The sequence below is a fragment of the Leuciscus leuciscus genome (assembly GCF_965113295.1).
Source record: "Leuciscus leuciscus genome assembly, chromosome: 14".
Classification (NCBI taxonomy): Eukaryota; Metazoa; Chordata; class Actinopteri; order Cypriniformes; family Leuciscidae; genus Leuciscus; species Leuciscus leuciscus.
The window spans coordinates 10,534,400-10,553,309 of NC_138738.1; the positions used below are offsets into that span (position 1 = coordinate 10,534,400).

Here is an 18,910-nt window from a genome sequence, read left to right on the forward strand (position 1 = left end):
CCACTGCACACAACAGGCTTTGACATAAATGCATGCCTAGCACATTAGGGTGCTGCTAATGCTTGGTACTTCAGAAACACAATTAGGCTTATATAGTGTAAAGGCCCTTGCCAAAGACTTAAGAGCATTCTTCAACTGCCACTAAGTGCTGTTAAAGTTTAATTAAAGTGTATAGTGTTAATGGCGGGAACTATTTGATTCTCACTTGAGCTATTAAGGTATGAACTCAGGCCAGATGGCCTGGTTGATTAGTCATATATTACCCAGAGGGCAACACTTTCACAAGGCAACATGCATTGAACTGTCAAGTGCCAAGACTCCCATGCATAATAGTAGGAACTACATTTTTCTGACAAAAATGTGGTTGGTGAAACTGCTAAGTTGCTAAGGGGTTCTGATTAGTTTTAGCATGTTGCTATGTGGTTACTTAAAGGGATAGTTCACCCAAAAATGAAAATTCTGTCATCATTTACTCACCCTCAAGTTGTTTCAAACCTGTATGAATTTCTTTTTTCTGCTGAACACAAAAGAAGATATTATGAAAAATGTCTGTAACCAAACAGTTGATGGACCCCATTGACTTCCATAGTATTTTTTTTCCTACTATGGAAGTCAATGGGGTCCATCAACTGTTTGGTTACCGACATTTTTCAAAATATCTTCTTTTGTGTTCAGCAGAAAAAAGAAATTCATACAGGTTTGAAACAACTTGAGGGTGAGTAAATGATGACAGAATTTTCATTTTTGGGTGAACTATCCCTTTAAGGCTGGAATACACTACATGACTTTTGCTCAGATTTTTGCCCTGATTTGCAGTCTGGATAAGTTAACAATAGTTGCCAAAAAAATCTGCGCCAGTCTGCAGATTTTGGTCAGTCAGAGTTGACAGATTTCACAGAAAAACACGTAGTGTGTGATAGGCACAGACTCTGATTTTTTAGCTTCAGACTATGATTCCATGCAGCTGGAGGATATCAAAACCTGTTTTCAAAACACGCAATATAATACAATACAAATACAAAAGTAAATGAACAGCAAAGGTAAAACCACCCGCTTCCGCCAGATCCCGCAGGACCCGCAGGATCCCAATACCAAAGCAACTCTTTATCATGTAAGTGTTTTCCAGCCTTTACTGGTACAAGTCCACAGTCTCAATGATGTCCTGGAGGCGCATTACAGAAATATCCTAACATTAGAATCCTATCTTATCTGTTTGGTAACCATGGCAATTTCAGTTAGGACCTCATTTAGGACAAAAGCTATTACAAAATGACATTTCTTAAGTACATAATCTTATCTTAACTACAGATAGGAAAATGGTATTACAGAAGTATCCTAACTCCACAAAAAGCTATAAAAATCACATAATAATAGCCCTGTCTGAGAATGACGTCACATTTATTAATGATATAAGATGAAGAACAGCGATGTTTGATGGTGGAAAGACTTTGTGAACACCCAAATTATGTGCTGCAATTTGACAACAAAACTCTGACAAATAATTACAGACTCCTATGAAATAAAAGGATTAGGCTTTGCCTTTTCTACCAAGCTTATCAAAACTTAACTTATTGAAAAGCACCTCTTATTTTGTTTCTCCATTTTAATCTCAGTTATTTCTATTATCAAAGTTTTTCCGTGTTACTTCACAGCAGCTGTTTGCGCGTATTGGTTGATTGGTAACAGACCTTAGAGTGGATTACCGAACTCGAAGGAGGGGTTTAAGATTTCCTAACTACAGATAAGATGAGATTTTGTAAGATAGGATAAGAATCCTAAATCAACATAAGATTTGCTTCAGTAATATAAATCTGTGAAAAATCCTAAATTAACTTGTCAGATCTTAAAGGCAGGGTAGGTAGGATTTTTCAAAAAAAAAAACATTCCAAATTTGTTTAAACTGTCTTTATATACCAATACATAATTAAAATGTAAGTACTCTGAAAAAGAGAGTATAAAAATCGAGTGTCTGTAGACCTCTCACGACTGTTGTAAACACAGCTAATTATTTCCATCCACTCCACCCCCTCCCTTCTGTGCTCCTTCCAAAGCCACGCCCCCAAAACACATGAAAGCGCGACGCCAAACGCTCAGGCTCAGCTGGAAGACGCATTTATTTACCTGAGACGAGTGGAGAGGAAGGAGCGCAGTGCATGCAGTGACATCATGTCAGAATCACATGTAATAAAATACCTAACTTTATCACTATAAATATAAACAAATAAGATGGCTTTTAGTACTCACTATCAAGCTAGCATATCGATACTGGTAAAGTTTAAAATATATTTTGTTTGATTCGGTAACGAGCTATATTTATAGGTAACGAGCTATATTTATAAGGCAATGCTAAAAACAGGTTGCATTGATACACGTTTTTCCATTACCATCAGTTACACTGTGATGAGGGTGAATTTCGTGTAGGATTCATAACATATACGGTGTTTTGCATGTAAGAGTTTCCATGATGAAAACAGTACCGGAGACAAGTACCGCATCGTCGGTTCGAGGACAGGTCCGGGGTCGAGGGCGAAGCAGAGGAGGTCGTTCAAGATTCTTTTTTTGCCTTGTTTGCCTTCGCTGACTGCATATGCAGGTGCTTTGAATTTGGAATGCTCTTTCTCTGCCATAATTTTACTCTTCGTAGGTTCCGCGCCTCTCTTGCACTCCTCAAATCAAACGGGTGCGCGCATATGGGCAGATCTTGTAGCAACAGGGGTGGTAGCCATGGTTGCGAGAGAGAGTGACAGTCGCCCAAACCAATCAATTGTTTCGTCCCGGATGGAAATAATGAGCTGTGTTTATTGCAGATTAAAAGGTCTACAGTCACTCGATTTTTATACTCTCTTTTTCAGAGCACTTACATTTTAATTATGTATTGGTATATAAAGACAGTTTAAACAAATTTGAAAAAAATTTTTTTTTAGAAAAATCCTACCTTTAACTTGAGACTTAAGATAGAAAGTTTCTGTAATACGCCCCCTGGACCCTAAATATGGCTTATTAAGGATTTTTTCCACCAATTTTATCACTTTTGATGCAAACATCAAAGTCTTACTCAAAAGAAGTAATAGTAGGACCTTTCTTCAACAAGCTGCAGTGAGGTACCACTCATGTCCGTAGCAAAAAACATTTGTGTTACGCACCAAATAATAAAATAACTAAAATGAATTAGATTAAAAAAGTAATTATTTAGTATAGATACTTACAGGTCTTGTACTACTATATACTGGTGGGGTATGAGGCCGTCAACCCCGTTGTGTCTGCCCTCCCACCAGTCCTCAGATGCACGATGATACAGCAAAAGGGATGCACCTTTTTTGAAGGACAACTCTCGAGGAGTCCGACCCATGTAGTCAAACTTTGCGATGGCTTCAATCTGCTCCACCTCTGTGTGTGTATGAGATAGAGAGGAACGGTGAAACTAGGGCTCATTAGCATGTTTGCACAGAGAATTATGTCAACAAATTTTCAAAGAGCTTCAAAGCACTGCAACAGACTCAAATCTGTCATGCTCCCAGCTGATTCTCAGCAAAACATACATACACACACCATGTCCAGACCAGTTTCCAATTTGTCTGTCCAGACCTAACGCAAAACTACTGCACAACACTGAACACACACACACTCTTGTACATCTATCTTTATAAGGACATTCATTGACACAATGCAATCTCTAGCCACTTACCCTAACCTTACCCATCACAACTAAGTGCCTAACCCGAACCCTTACCCTAAACCTACCCTTAACCTAATTATAACCTTATCCCTAAAACCAAGTCTTGACCCTCAAACAGGCCTTTAAAGGGGTCTCAGAAAGTGAGGACCGGCCAAAATGTCCTCACTTTACTCTCTTTGTCCTCACTCCAATGGTCTAAAACTCAAACTGGTCCTCAGAAAGATAGTTGTACAAGTGTACACACACACACACACACACACACTATATATTTACATTTATTCATTTAGTTGACGCTTTTATCCAAAGCGACTTACAAATGAGAACAATAGAAGCAGTTAAACTAACAATAGGACAACATTATGCAAGTGCTATGACCCTTCCCAGTTTAATCTAATGCAGTACATTTATTTTTATTTTTATAAATAGATATAGAATAGAAGATAAAGTGTTAGTATAAATACACAAAAACAACAAGAACAACAAAAAACCTAACTTTTGAACAATGCAATATTGCTAAGACAAAAATACTGTTCAACATCAACATGCACAGCAAAAGGTTGTATGTTAATTTATTTCTCAAATAGACCCTATATTCTATATAATAAAGATTCACATTTATCACATTATGGTCTTCAAAATCAGAGGATATGATCTCATCAGGACCACAAAGAAACAGGCACAGTTCTAATACAGATGGGCTACTAAAAATGCAAACTGGACTTTATCTAAATCCTATCAAATCTGCCACCCAGCTTCCATTTAACATGTCCAATGCCATCATATGACCTCAGATCAGTTCACGCTTCACCCCCCACCCCAGACGCTGCCAGGGGCAAACAGACAGTGGGGTCATTCAGGGTTAAGGAGATATACAGAGCAAATCAGCGCTTGGCAGAAATCTCCAAGTCAACTAAAAAAAAAAACAATCAGTTTCATTAAGGTCTCCACCCAGGGGTGAAATTAAATCCAGGCATGGCACAGAAGTGGAAGGAAAGAGGAAGAATGGAAATGAAAATCAGCCTTTGCTATTCTGTATGTCGTCTGATTGTTTCCATTGTGACTGCACCTGATTGGCTGGATTGAAGGCTCAGAATCTGATTGCGGTTTCGCAGCATGTGTCGAGGTTTACAGGGAAAGTTGAGATAACGCTGTTTTGGAGCTAAAGCATGTGACTTCAAACAGTCCTGAAGTCATGCATAAGGCGGGCTTTGGCTGATGAGCTCCAGAGAGAAGGGTCATTTATCCTGAAGTATGCGTTTAATTCAAAATTGCAAGACATGGCTGGTCATTCAATCACAATTTGTCTTTTATAATCCACCTTATTTTTCAATGCAGAAGTAAGCTATTTCCTGTGAAGGTGCTGGATTTCTGATTAATTAGGTGCTATAGGTAAATCACTAGAAGAATGATTTACCTATTCTGCTAAACGACTAAATGTAAGAATGAGAAGTAAACAGTGAAACTATTTGAGCTACAAACCAGTCTGTTTATGATTACGACGATAAATTAAAATAATAGGATAACAAAAACCAGTTTGCAAGCAGCATAACAGACTGTTTTTGTACAGGAAGCCTTCCACATTTTAACTAAAAATAGATAGCCCGCTAGGTCACTTATCTGAATGAACTCCATTTTAAAGTCACCATGAAATCAAAATCAAAATTTCTTGCTTTTTTTATGGAATATTGCAGTATTTATTATAAATGAGTTATCCATGCACATCATTATTGTTTTTCGGCGTGAGGACAGGACAACCTGTCACTCACATGAGATCACAACAATAGCAAACCACAACAATCCAATCAATTACCGATGGACAAAATCAAGTCTCGCCCCTAATTTCTTTTTCTGTTCCGCCCTACATTTTTTCTTGTTCAAGAAGTTGTTTCACTCGATATATTTCACAATAATGAAGAGAAGATTATTGTTACTTCCCTTTCATGCCGACTTTAAACATTTGTAAAAGGAACTGCAGTAATCATTTGTTGTGATTTCTGAGAAACGCTGCTGAAAGTGGATCGGACTGAGCACCACAATACACTTGTAGCCAATCAGCAGTAGGGGGCGTGTACATTCATGATGAGGGAGACGAAAGAGTGAGCAAGAGTGAGATTTGAAGAAGGACTGTAGAAAGAGAGATGGCTGAAAGACATTACAAAAAAGAAAAGGTCAGAGGAATATCACTGGAAGAAGAAGGATTATAGGACCCGTATTAATATTAGACAAGCTTTTTCAGCACTAGAGAGACCTAAGCGGGAGTGCGTGAAAACAGATGCCGAGGTTGCGCTGTTTCTGCTCCATACAGGAGTAACATTGGTTTGCTGTTTTACAGAACCAAGATATGCTGTTGTTTTAAATGTTAGCTATTGTAACAGGACAGTTTTGAGTGTCATTGTTTGTCTTGAGCTGGTGTGCAGCTGGCGACTAACAACAAACTATTGCTTGTATATACTCTGTACTGTATTTATTTATTTTTTATCCTTGTCGTTTGATCGTCATCTTCACTTTATTTTTCACAAAGCATTATTTTGCTTTGCTTCAGCTATGATAAAGAGACATCCACTCTTGCATTGCGTGTTCGTTCATTTTGGGGACGGAGCAATGAAGTAAGGGGGTGTGTTTCTCAGAAATCGCTTACTGCACCTTAAAGTGGAAAAAGGTGCAACTTTAAATAGAAAAACAAACAATGCTCTATTTTTTGTGATAAAAAAGATCAATTCTTAATTCATTAGTTAAAGGGTGAACCGTTTAAGAGAAACTGAAAAAAAACTTGGTATGACTTCTTTAATGAGCAGCATGCTGTATGTGTGAGATGGTATCAGCAATGTGGCTGATGTTTTGGGTTAGCGAGCGAGTGCAGCTCCATCAATCAGTAAATGAAGGGAGCAGGCGCAGGAAGCCCCGTGAGACCTGTTTACTCACCCTGAACAAAGAGTGTGCAAGAGAGAGGGAGAGAAGGAAAACAAACTGATAAAGCCAAAGGAGGAGGCAATTAAGCAGAGAAAACCAGGGGCTGAAAGAGAGAGATGAAGCGCAAAGATTGCTGAAACTGGGCCGAAAGAGATATTTCCGTCTGCTTCTTCATTTAATATAGCAACGGAAACGTTGCTAGACAATGTTATCATTTATATGTGAGAAATGAAGAGGGTGAGGCGGGGGAGAGGAAAAAAGCAGAGAGAATGGCTTTTTTTAAGACGACCTGTAATCTCACATAACCGTGTATGAATCTGTGCTGCCAGTTTTCATCTTTCTTATCTCCTCATAGCCCACCAGCCAATAAGGATGCACACTGCTTAAAGGGCACAACTCTGATTGGCTGAACTAGATGTCAATCATAATATTCACCAAACACCACAACCTAGTGTGTATGAAGCATTTCTTTATTATTTATTTCTTCTTAATCAGTATTTTTGTTGTTTTCCTGTAAAAAAAGCAAAAAAAACTAACAAAAAACAATATGACTAAAAACAAGAACAAACTCTTTACCAGAGGGGGAAGAAAAAAATTATTTAATTTGACATACTCACTGAAAGCATGTAACATCTGAGACATTCTTGCTGCTCAAGTAAATGCATTTCATTTTAGGACGGTTAGATGTTTTACTGGAAAACACGACACAAATACAAATTTAGACATTTTGAGGACAAATTAGCACAGTCAAAGTCTCATATTGGCGGTGGTTGTATGAATAATATATACAGTATATACTATATATTATTCATACATACAACCACAGCCAATATGAGACTTTGACTGCAATCATTTTTTTCCTCAAAATTTCTAAATCTGTATTTTTTATTTTTTTTAGATCAACTGTTTAGATCAAACTGAATATGGCCCAGATGTTTCAATGCCAGTTTTGACATCAATTAGGTGTTTGCCATGCATGCATGCGCACGCACACACAAACACACAACAATTTTTCTGTTTTTTAAGAAGCAATATGTGGTCATTTTGATTCCATTCACTCCAAAAGCTAGCATAAAAATCTGACTGTACTTGTATTGACTAAGCTAAAAACCTCAAATGCTGATTTCAGCTTTTGTTTATTTGTGGTCTCTTATGCAATAGAATTGAATACAACATCCTTCCATAAGAGACAATAATAAGAGTGTGTATAAAGCAATGAATGAATGCAATAATGTGTGTACCATCATCGCTTGTGTGTGGTTCGGTGCAGTTGTCTGCTTCATCAATGGTGCCTGGTTCACTGTGAGGGCTGTCACTGTGTGAATATACAAACACAAAGAGAGGGAGACGTATAAGAGCACAGTAAACACAACAGCTAATGCCAGCATTGGAAAAGCCATGGCAATTACAGTTTTGCAATGTCATGCCATTAGCTATCAATCCTGTTAGTATCAATATTAAAGACTCCATCAAATGGTTTGACGAGCATAGAGGACTAAAAGCCACAAGTCACATTTAGATTTTTTGAACTTATTTACATTTATTACTAAATGTCCGGGGTACTTAATGGAAGTGGTTTGCTTTGATTATACATTAAAGCAAACCACTTCCATTAAGTACCCCGGAATATCATGTGAAAGCCATGGTATATTAATCTGCTAATCTATTAGAACAATAGTATATATCAAAGAACCATATTATATTTCCATCTGATATCAACCAACACTGTAACATTACAATCATTTTTGTAAGGGTTCAATCAGATTTTATAACCATCTGTTTTATAAGTAAAAATATATCTTTTTAGCAATAGGTTCCAAAAGCCATCCAAAGGTATTCATCTTCATATGACCTGAGTGCTAAACTCCCCATTCATTTGGCGTAGAGCTCAGTTTAAGCCACAGCTGGATCTAATGGAGAAATTATGACATTCCTCAGTAACAACAAAATCCAGCTAAAATCTTCCAACTCACCAGTACTCCTCTCCTCCAGTCATGCATTTCTCATAGACAGGGCCGTCTAGCTCTCGCAGACTGGGGAAGATGACCTCATTGTGCATGATGATGGTTTTAATGACCTCATTAACATGAGCCTGGCAGGCCACAGGGTCCTGACCGTCCGGGATGGGCATCAGAGTGGGTCCAAAACAGATGGCAAGGTTATATGGGTCCATCATGTTCTCATCACTGTACTGGGACAGACTAGAAAGATGAAGAGACAGAGAGAAAAAGCTTTACATGTCCTTATTACATGACGTAATACTGCAGGAGTAACTTTTTAAAAAACGTCCTCTTATTCCTGCTGTCTATTTCAATACATTCATTCATAACTTTATTCCAGAGAATTCATCTTCATGTACAGTGCATTATCTTTCAACAGAGGAGAGCTCATCTCTCATTGGGAACTCTCGACTGAAGTTCACAGCTGCAAGAGCTGCGGGCACCGACAGCAAATGAAAGTGGGGAAGAAGTCAGAGGGAAAACTTATGACGTGAAATCAAATTCTATGTTTGGTCTGGGGGAGGGTGAGGACAGGAAGCATTAATAAAAAAGCCAGGAGAAGAGGACAGGTATAGTACAGTACAGACTGATGGCTTTATTCCTGGCGTAAATACTCTCTAAAGCACTCCTTGACAGACATGGTCATAAATTAGACAAGAACAGAGGGGGCTGTTGAATAGCTCTTTGTAAATATAATGAATGTCTTTGCTTGAGACTGCTGCTATTCATATAAATGGTGATTTACTAGGAGATTTACAGTGTAAAGACAGAGAAGCAGTGAAGACGGTAATGCGGTAAAATTATAGATTAGCCTCCCGCTTTTGAGAATGTATGCGCGTGTGTGATTGTGGATCAGCTGGTTCAAAGTATGGTACACGAAACGGCCACTTACTGGTTGAGAAAAGCAAACAGGTATCTCAAGACAATGATGACGGTGCGAGGAAGGGTGACGATGATCTGCTGGATGTGGTGGGCTCTTTCAGCGGATGACTCCAGCTCTGAAACAAGCAACCGACAAACCAACATTCAAATAAAACAACCCACAGCTCCACATTCAAACTTTACAAACTGCTCAAAGCTTTGGGGTCGTCGGTATGATTTTTTAAAAATGTTTTTGAAAGAAGATTTTTATGCTCACTAAGGCTTCATTTTTTTAATCAAAAATACTGTAAAAACAGTAATATTGTGAAATATTATTACAACTTAAAATAAATTATCTATTTTAATATATTGTAAAAAGCAATTTATTCATGCGATGACAAAGCTGAATTTTCAGCATCATTACTCCAGTCTTTAGTGTCACACGATCCTTCAGAAATCATTCTAATGTGCTGATTTGAAGCAATATTTCATATTATCAATGTGATGCTTCATGTTTTTGTGGAAGCAGTGATATATTTTTTCAGGATTTTTTAATGAAAAAAAAAATGAATAGACAGCATTTATTGGAAATATAAATATTTTCTAACAACATAAATATCTTTACTGTCACTTTTGATCAATTTAATGCATTCTTGATTAATAAAAAAAATTATATATATATATATATATATATATATATATATATATATATATATATATAAAAATACAATCACAAGTCACAACACAATCTGTGTTTCATTAAACATTCTCTTGACAGACATAAGAAATTTTTTTTGGGAAAGATAAAGCCAAGTTCCAATAAGAGCATACAACAGATAACAGGAATCTATGGAGTAATTTCAGATTGAATCACTCCAGTGACATTTCGAGCGTTCCTGCATCTGAATGCAACACTCACTGATGGTGGAGATCATATCCAGGAAACGCTCCTTTGGGAACAAGGGGTTTTCCAGGCCTCTGAAATACAGCTTAAGAACACCTGCCACTGAGTTGATGTCCTGATCGCTCTGATCATCAACCAGTGGGTCCTCACCTGAAAATATTTTATTAAATAAATAAGTCAGTTAATGAATATATGCAATTTATTAAGAAAGGGTCTACAAAAAAGAGATTCATCTCATTCTACTCCTAAATTCTCTATGATATGAATCAGTTGAACATGAACACAAATTTGGGCACTAGCAGACACCTTGATCCACTTAATATTAGGATGCTGATGATTCAATTACCTGTAACAAGGTTGCACATTAAAACATAGCTATTTATCAACAAGATCACTGTACAATTTTTATGACTGATATTCTTCTAGTACCATTTGTTTACCTTGCATCTCACTTGTATGCAACTTGCAACAAACTTTGTTGTATTATTTAAATTTAATACTGTGAAGCTGCTTTGATACAATCTGTATTGTGAAAAGCGCTATACAAATAAACTTGACTTAAGAAAAAAAAAAAACCTGACTTGTAGATGAAATATGCAGTTGTCCTCCATATCTGACTAATTATTCCTTTTTTACATTTATTTTCTTTCAATGCTTTATTTTTTTTATTTTTATTTTTTTATGTTACAATCCGATTTAGACCTTTATGTGGGAAGGGGAATATTGTAAATTTTTTGGTGATTTTCCTGCTATTGTACTTCATCTTGTACATGTTTTTACAATATACTTAATTACAAAATAGTGACAATATAGCAAACAACCCACACTCAGGGGTTTCAACAGTGCATTCTGGGAAATTCTAGGCAGTGAATGTTTCAGTGCAACGATGGTAATTACGATGATGCTTTTAAAGCTCAAGAAATGACAGACTCTGACACCATATGTGAATCTCAAAACCAGGCACATGATTGTCTGTATCTGCAAACATGAGCTAAATGTAGAATCAATTTGTTGAACAGTAAAGCTTTGGTAAATTGAAACCTGCTTTCAAATCTAATTTTATGATGTTATTTTCACCCTCTACTCAGAAAACAACATTCACAGTTCAGAAAGTACACCAAAAAAAAAAAAAAAAGAACAGAATATTATTTACAGTTCATCTTTAGGGGGACTAACCTCTTTCAAATGAATTTTTAATATCATTGACTTCCACCTGAGATCCAGGAACTCGGAATATGCCTTGTTGTTGCAGCCCTGGCACAGGAAAATAAATAGAAACATGAGTCGCAAACTTGTCAAGGCATGATATTGCATTATCTTAGTTCAAAACAAGATGAGCACAGAAGAAATTGCAACATTTCCCTCTAAGGGATCCTTTATTTCTGGCACATATGAGTTTTGTTAAAGAGGTTCCAGTCATTTTCTAAGATTTCACTAGATCCTGAGGGAAAGCCTGAAATCTTAAAGCAATAATCTCACAGAAAGAGTAGATTAGGTTCCTGTTAGCAATCTTTGAGGCAGCACAGAAAATTGAGATGTTTATAGCATTATCATTTTCTGCCCTGACATCCATAAACATTTATAGTCTCTAGCAGAATAATAAATCATCTATCCACAGCATATTTAGCAGCCAAACCGATGTCATTCTCTAAATTCTCTGACTTCAGTTTCACCCTGACAGATGGACTTTATATGGAACTTTTTCGAAAGCATCACGGGAACACTAAAACTTACAACAGATGAGTCCTTATTCAAATTAGCATCTGTGTCTCTGTGATTCAGAGTGTCGATCGCTCTCTGAATGATAAGGGGCTGTGTTGTTTTTGGAGAGCTCTCTAATGGTTTCCAGTAGCTCCTGAGTCAGCAGGTTTATCTGCAATCAATTAGTGACCCTTCCTTGAACCGCTTACCATATAGATTGATGTATCGAATACAGCTCTCCACCACCAGAGGAATGGGTTGACCTGAATCCTGAAAGACAACAATCATTACAAAATGGCACCAGTTTTAAAGCAGTGGCTGAGATTTAAAGGGATAGTTCACCAAAATATGACAATTCTGTCATTATTTACTCACTCTCATGTCATCCCAAACCTGTAAACTTTTTTTCTTTCAAGGAAAACAAAACATAATATTTTAAAGACAGTTTTGTACATACAATTTAAGTCAAACAATGGACCCAATTAACTTTCATTTTATGGCCAATTTTTTTTTTTTTTGAAGAAAGTCATACATTGTGAGTAAATGATGACAAAAGTGAACTTTTTTTTTTTAGGTGAACTATCCGATTAAAGGTGCACCTGCACATTTTTCCCTCATTTAAAAGAAAAGAAAAGTACTAATAATAGTAGCTAAAAATATGATTAATATCACATACAATCATGATAAACCTAATTAAAACTGTTGTATTTTACATGGAGCAAGTCGCATCATTGGGCCATTACTATCTCTGTAATTCATGTTATTGGACATACTTTCTTGTGGAATATGAATATAAAATTAAAACAGCTTTTTCAAGGCCAATACTATGACATTAGTGAGTGTACATTATTTTAATTTTATTGTGTATAGTGCTGTCATTTTGATTAATTGTGAATAATCGTATATATATATACACGTGTGTGTGTAAAATATAATATTTTATATTTCATATATACACACACATAATATATTTACAAACTTTATGTTAGATGCGATTAATCACGATTAATTGATTTGACAGCACTAATTGTGTAACAAAAATAATATATTTGTGTATCAATATGTGCAGAACTTTAAAAAAAAATTTAAATGGCAAAACTGCTTGGTGCACCTTTAAGAAAGTAACAATTTTCGAAATGCTTCAAAAACAAGTAATATATCCACACACACAAAAAAAGGTAGTATTTTTTTGGTTGTTTTAGTAGAGAAAAAAAGCAAAGCATTAAGCATGTCTGTCCTCGAGAGCATTACACGATTTTCTTTTTTTTTAAGTTCAGCCAAGGCTGCTGATAGCAACTCATCCTAGGTCTCTACAGAAAGCTAATTTGAATTTCTCTTTGAACTCTTGTGGAAAGAAACAAAGACAAGCCATTTGTCGAAGCAAATGTATTACAGCCTTATCTGAAAGGTAAAGACAGTCCATGGCTGGCCCTATTCTACAGTACCTGATTGCGGGTACGAGCATTCCGTCTTCCCCTAGGACACAAAGCAGCGTAGAGCAGAGCAGAGGAGTGAAAGAGGTGAGAAAAATCACAGTTAGAGAGGAAGGGACGACAGAATTGCCATGGAGACGACAGTGTCGTTGTGGTGACTGGGTGGAATAGCATTAGGACGGCTGCTGGAATGGCTTGAGATGCAGTTGGAGAACGTGATGCCCTTCAGTTCATTTTCTCTGCTATTTAAAATGTATTTTTAAATAAAATAGTTTAAGTTTAGTGGGTAATCGACCACTTAATTGTGTAAATTATGCATCAAGGCAGTTGCTTAACAACTAATGAGCCCTGCTGAGTCTCTATTTGGGTAAGGAGGGCATCAGCTGCCACCCTTATCATCTGCATCATCGCCACCTGGCGAAAGACAGAAATTAACAGAAGCAAATAGAGGGTGTGAGAGCATGAGTCAGTCAGAAAAGATAGACAGATGTTCAGCCATCCCTCCAGCCCACCAGAGGGCACTGTTAGCACCAAAGTCAGTGGGTACCTTAATGAAACTCTCCATATTGCCATTAAACAGCTTATGGTTATAGATGGAACGAGGCCTTGGTTTCCGCAATTTCTGTGGTTTCGGGGGAAGGGTTGGGGGTCTGAGGAATGGAGATGGTTAGATGGAACAAAAACACAAGCAAAATTCCCTCTGAATCACATACGTATATCAAAGACCTTAAATATATATAGCGAAACCCTTTCCTGTCTACACAATCATGCCATTAACTCTTGCATATGTCTCAGTGGAGGAAACAGCTGATATTGAAGGGTTTAAAAAAGCAACAGGCATTAATTGTTGTTCTTTAAAAGATCGTAATTACATCATAATGCTTTTGACCTCAAATTAACCGATAACAACTGCAGGGAGTTTTCTATTCCCTGTAGGAGCATTGAATCGGGCCCTTATTGAAACAATTGCTGTTGTGACAGATTGGTAAATAAATGCAATCAAAGTCAAACATGACATGGCTCTGTACTTTGGCTGTAAACCTGAGGGCATAGCGCAAGCTGTTGTTTATATTTGCTTACGTTATTAATCATTAACAGAGATGGGCGAGTTGGATGTTTTCAACGGAATTAGAGTCCATAGAGAATCTATGCATTCTTAAGTATAGACATTGTGACCAAATACCACTTCACTTTATGGTTTAGGTCTGAACATGGGCGTTGGAACCATTGTATATGGGTTGGACAAGACCCACCCACTTTTTAAGACCAATGATATTGGACCCGCTTACTTTTACATTCAGCGCATAGCTGTTCGCTTTTCAGAGCGTCGTCAGTCAAATCCATTCCACTTGAGGAATGCCCTAATGAATTAAACTCCATTTCCGCTGAAATAGCTACATTATATTTCTCAACGAGCCGCAACTGACGAAAAAAACGCCCGTTGTACTCTTCCAGTCAAATATTGCGTTGCAAACATCAGTAACAGCTTTAAGTTGTCAATGCTGGCAAATTACCATGGTATCAGCAGGTTAATCCACGGATAGCTATGCATGTAATGCACGACGTGGATGCGAGTTTAGTTTACTTGTTTAATTAAAAGGCATCAGAATACATGAAATGGTGTAAGTAACATTTTTCTGGGGGAGGACCCACCCACTTTTTTTTTGCTTCCGACGCCCATGGGTCTGAAACAGTCTATTCAAGTATGTGAATACATATGCTACTAGCTACGCAAGTACAATTTTATATGTTGCTGCAACAACATATGTGCCGGCCAAGCATTCGCAGCTACATAATTGCGTTATAGTGTAGCATAGGTTTCATTTAAAAATGTAAGTAAAGGGCATATGATTATCAATGGCAACACTGGTAGATGTCATCCAACTGAGAGGTCAGAACAGGTCTGCATCTGTTTACCAGGAAGGCTCTATTCTCAGCATTCTCAGACTGTCAGAGGACATTCTGGATAACCCAGCATGAGCTGAGCCCCTGCCAGTGACAGCTTGAGGACAAGTCCCCTTTTGATGGCTGAGAAATATCAAAAAAAAGTTTTATTTTCACTCTCTTGCTTTTACTAGAGCTTGTTATGTGATTTAGAGTTTGTTTTATCAGCTGAACCTGCAGAAAATGGACCGACAAATAATGTTTTTTTAGTCTAAAAATGCCATGAAAAGATTTGTGATTGTGATAAAATAACCTTTTCTTCCCCATTTATGGCTAATGAATATGGATGAGAAGTATGATGACTGAATCTTATTCTTTAATGTCCCCATGGCCTGACAAGTTTTGAGACCATTTAATTGGACAAAAATCTTTAGATATTGTAGCAAAAGCAAGCTAAGAGAATATCTTCGATCTTAAAAGCGAAGGCTCCAAAAAGGGTTCTTCACAGCAATGCAATCTTAAAAATAAAAGGTTCCAAAAGGGAGTTTTGGCAGTGTTGAAATTTTGGGTTCCCCAAAGAAACTTTCAGTTAAAAGTTCTTTAAAAGAACCATTTGTTTCTTAGTGTAAAGAATATTTGAATATCCCGAGTTACCTTTTTCCACTATAAAGGACCTTTTGTGCAATGTAAATGTTCCATGGATCTTCATGCAATCACAGATGCCAATTAAGAACCTTTATTTTGTTTCTGAAAAGTGGGAATTTCATCATCATTAGAACTCTTACCTTGTAGTTCCACATTCGGCTCTTTCTCCTGAAAATGAGAGATGAAAGAGGGAGGAGTCAGCAATGTCATTATTAGTATGATCTCATGCACTGGGTTCTAATGCGTGGTCAGAGTGTACTGAGGGCTATCGTGAGACTGGCCAACACTATTGAAGGCAAGATGAATGGGTTAGCAGCCACACTGCGCTTGAGACAAAGAGGAGCACTGGTCACCCTAGAAACCTCGGAAGGGCCCTGCGGGGTGTCAGATGGTCACATAAGGGAACTAAAAGAGGCTAAATGAGTGTGTGTTTGTATTTGTGTGTATGAGGGTATGTAAAGAGTGGGTGTGCATCAAGGGATTCATTTCACACTGGTGACACTGAGCGAAAGCTGTGTCAGCTCACTAAGTTCTTTGTCCCAATATTCAGTGTGCCCAAAAGGGTTCCCTGGTATCGCAACGATACAAACAATGAAAAATATACACGCCCACAAACCAAAACACACAGGAATGTCACAAAAATCCCAGATTATGCAAGAATGTTAAATCTTAAAATGTCAGTTTGGGGAAAAATAAGGAAAAAAGACCCAAAATTACACATCTCAAGAGACCCTGCCTCTAACGCAGATCAAGTTTTTTCAATTCTGAATCGCCATGTAATGAGGTGGAACCACTAATGTTTTTACATGGGTACTTTAGTGATCTGAAGTGGCCCCTCAAATCATTTCATTTCACTAAATCTGCATATCAAATGGAGTGGTTCCCGTGTGCCTTTGCTTTGCCCTCTAAAATCATTTCAAAAACTGAAAGGCTTTTTGTCTTGCCAGCTGAGGGGTTAAAAAAAGACTCTCAATCCTTTCCAAACACGTTTCTGGATAGCGGTTAGGGAGGATCTGGTTTACCTACAGGACAGTCACAAACAGAGACAGTTTATTCTTCTACATCACTCATTCAAATGATAAGCGTGAGCATTTAAGCCAGGTGGCTGGCGCCATGGCAACTCCTGATAACATTATCGGAGAGAATTAGATGTGCCAAGCTAATTGGCTTAATGGATTGAGGGTCAATTAGGTGAATAATTAAAAAACATGGGCGGTACCTGCTACAACCTTATGTGATAAACTCGTGTATATGCACCATACGCACTAACTAACGCACACACCTTGGCTAGCCTTGAGTGTCTGGTTTTTACTCAGACGAAGAGGTGAAGTGTAATTGAGCACACAGTCTGGTGAGGGGAAGAGGCCAGGACTGGTCAGCTATCATATACATAGATGGCTGGACTCAGCTGGGGAGTCCCACAGTGTGCCGTCATTAGATTATGAGCTGCCGCACAGGCAGCTGCTGAAATCCCCCCCGGTGCCACTAGCTGATTGATTGGGCGTAAACTGCCCGTAACAGAAGTGACAAGAGGCCTTATGGGAAATGTGGCCATGAAAGAAGGGTCTCTATAATCATCTGACAACAAAAGGGCGCAGACTTAAAGGAATATTCAAGGTAATTTTTAACTAAATGAAAATACTTATCCTTCAGTTTGTAAAAACAAATAGGAAGCGAGTTTACACCAATGCACGCACAATGCCAGTCTTTTTTGTTAAATCACTTAAATGGATTCTTCAAACACTGATCATTAGATAACAACAGTTCGGTCAAATATTTTCTTGAGGCATTTGCTTCAAAAAGGTATTTGACTGAAACATTATTATTTGCCTGAAGAAAGTCTTTGGCATTGGTATAATAAATCAACAAAATCTCCAACAGTGTTTTATCTGCCCCCCTCCAGTTTTAGTGTGTCAATACAATGCTTGTTTTAATGGTTTAATTCCAATTTTTATTAAACTACATGTAGGTCTAAATTGACTACGGCGATACACTGTGGGATATGTGATACTTACTGTAAACATTAGGTTGAAAATTACCCAAACTTGTGGAGTTCATCTCAGTTCTACCAGCTTTCAATAAGACAAGTAGACGCAAAAAAGAAGAATTTTCACTAGTGGTCTGGTCTTAAACTTTTAGATATCACTTCTGTATGTCTTGTCCAATTACCCCAGAACCATCCATTAGATATAAACTTCTTGAACTCGCTGTGCAGCTACAACTTTCAATTTCGTACCCAACAGTGACCAAATTTGCAATTAAGTGCCAGAGGCTTAGCTGACACTCAGCATTTCCAGAGAGCAGAGAGAAACTTATTTAATAAACAGACAACTCACCTTCCCCCAGAGTCTGTTTCAGAAGGTCATGCTTGGCCTGCAGCTTAATGATGAGGTTACTGCCGTTCAGGTACTCCTTGAATTTCTGCGACACAGATGAAGGCGTCAGTGAGCTAATGATTTTAATGGGATGTGACTAAAACTGGGGAGTGATGTGTGCTGTGGGCAACAAAGAACAGATTTCGCTGAACTTTGCACGCTGCAAATTCAATCTGTTCCGATAGGAGGATTTAATTTCCGTCTCATTGGTGAGGCATATGCCTTGTCACGAATGTTTTGCGGATTCATGTGTGATGACTGAGTTTGGATAGATAGGACAGGCCAAGTAGACTTTCATATCAGTGTTTGCAGAAACATTTCTGAGGAGAACCATGCATTAAAGATCTACTGATAGTCCAGAGATCTTGAGGACCAGGACTTCATCTTATAAATGGATGATATCGGGTTTGGCCCTCTTATGTCTAAAATAACTAATACTTAGGATTGTCAATCGAATAACATTTGAATGAATTACATTTGTCAATAACTTAAATTACAATTAATTGCATATATTACTATAT

General features: G+C 37.6%; 1 protein-coding gene across 3 annotated transcripts in view; it reads right to left on the reverse strand.

Moving 5' to 3' along the window:
• srgap3 (SLIT-ROBO Rho GTPase activating protein 3) overlaps positions 1-18,910 on the reverse strand; it is a 92,838-nt gene that overhangs the window by 11,039 nt on the left and 62,889 nt on the right. The window contains exons 10-19 of one of the 3 annotated variants that reach the window (XM_082137351.1): positions 18,351-18,435; positions 16,155-16,182; positions 13,498-13,528; positions 12,262-12,322; positions 11,528-11,605; positions 10,367-10,501; positions 9,479-9,584; positions 8,560-8,787; positions 7,828-7,901; positions 3,207-3,387 (exon numbers count right to left, since the gene is read on the reverse strand). In XM_082137351.1, the coding sequence (XP_081993477.1) occupies positions 3,207-3,387; positions 7,828-7,901; positions 8,560-8,787; positions 9,479-9,584; positions 10,367-10,501; positions 11,528-11,605; positions 12,262-12,322; positions 13,498-13,528; positions 16,155-16,182; positions 18,351-18,435 (1,007 nt within the window). Of the gene's footprint in view, positions 1-3,206; positions 3,388-7,827; positions 7,902-8,559; positions 8,788-9,478; positions 9,585-10,366; positions 10,502-11,527; positions 11,606-12,261; positions 12,323-13,497; positions 13,529-14,032; positions 14,691-15,177; positions 16,183-18,350; positions 18,436-18,910 lie in introns of those variants that run through there. The other 2 variants (XM_082137350.1, XR_014197414.1) reach the window with 2 other exon arrangements.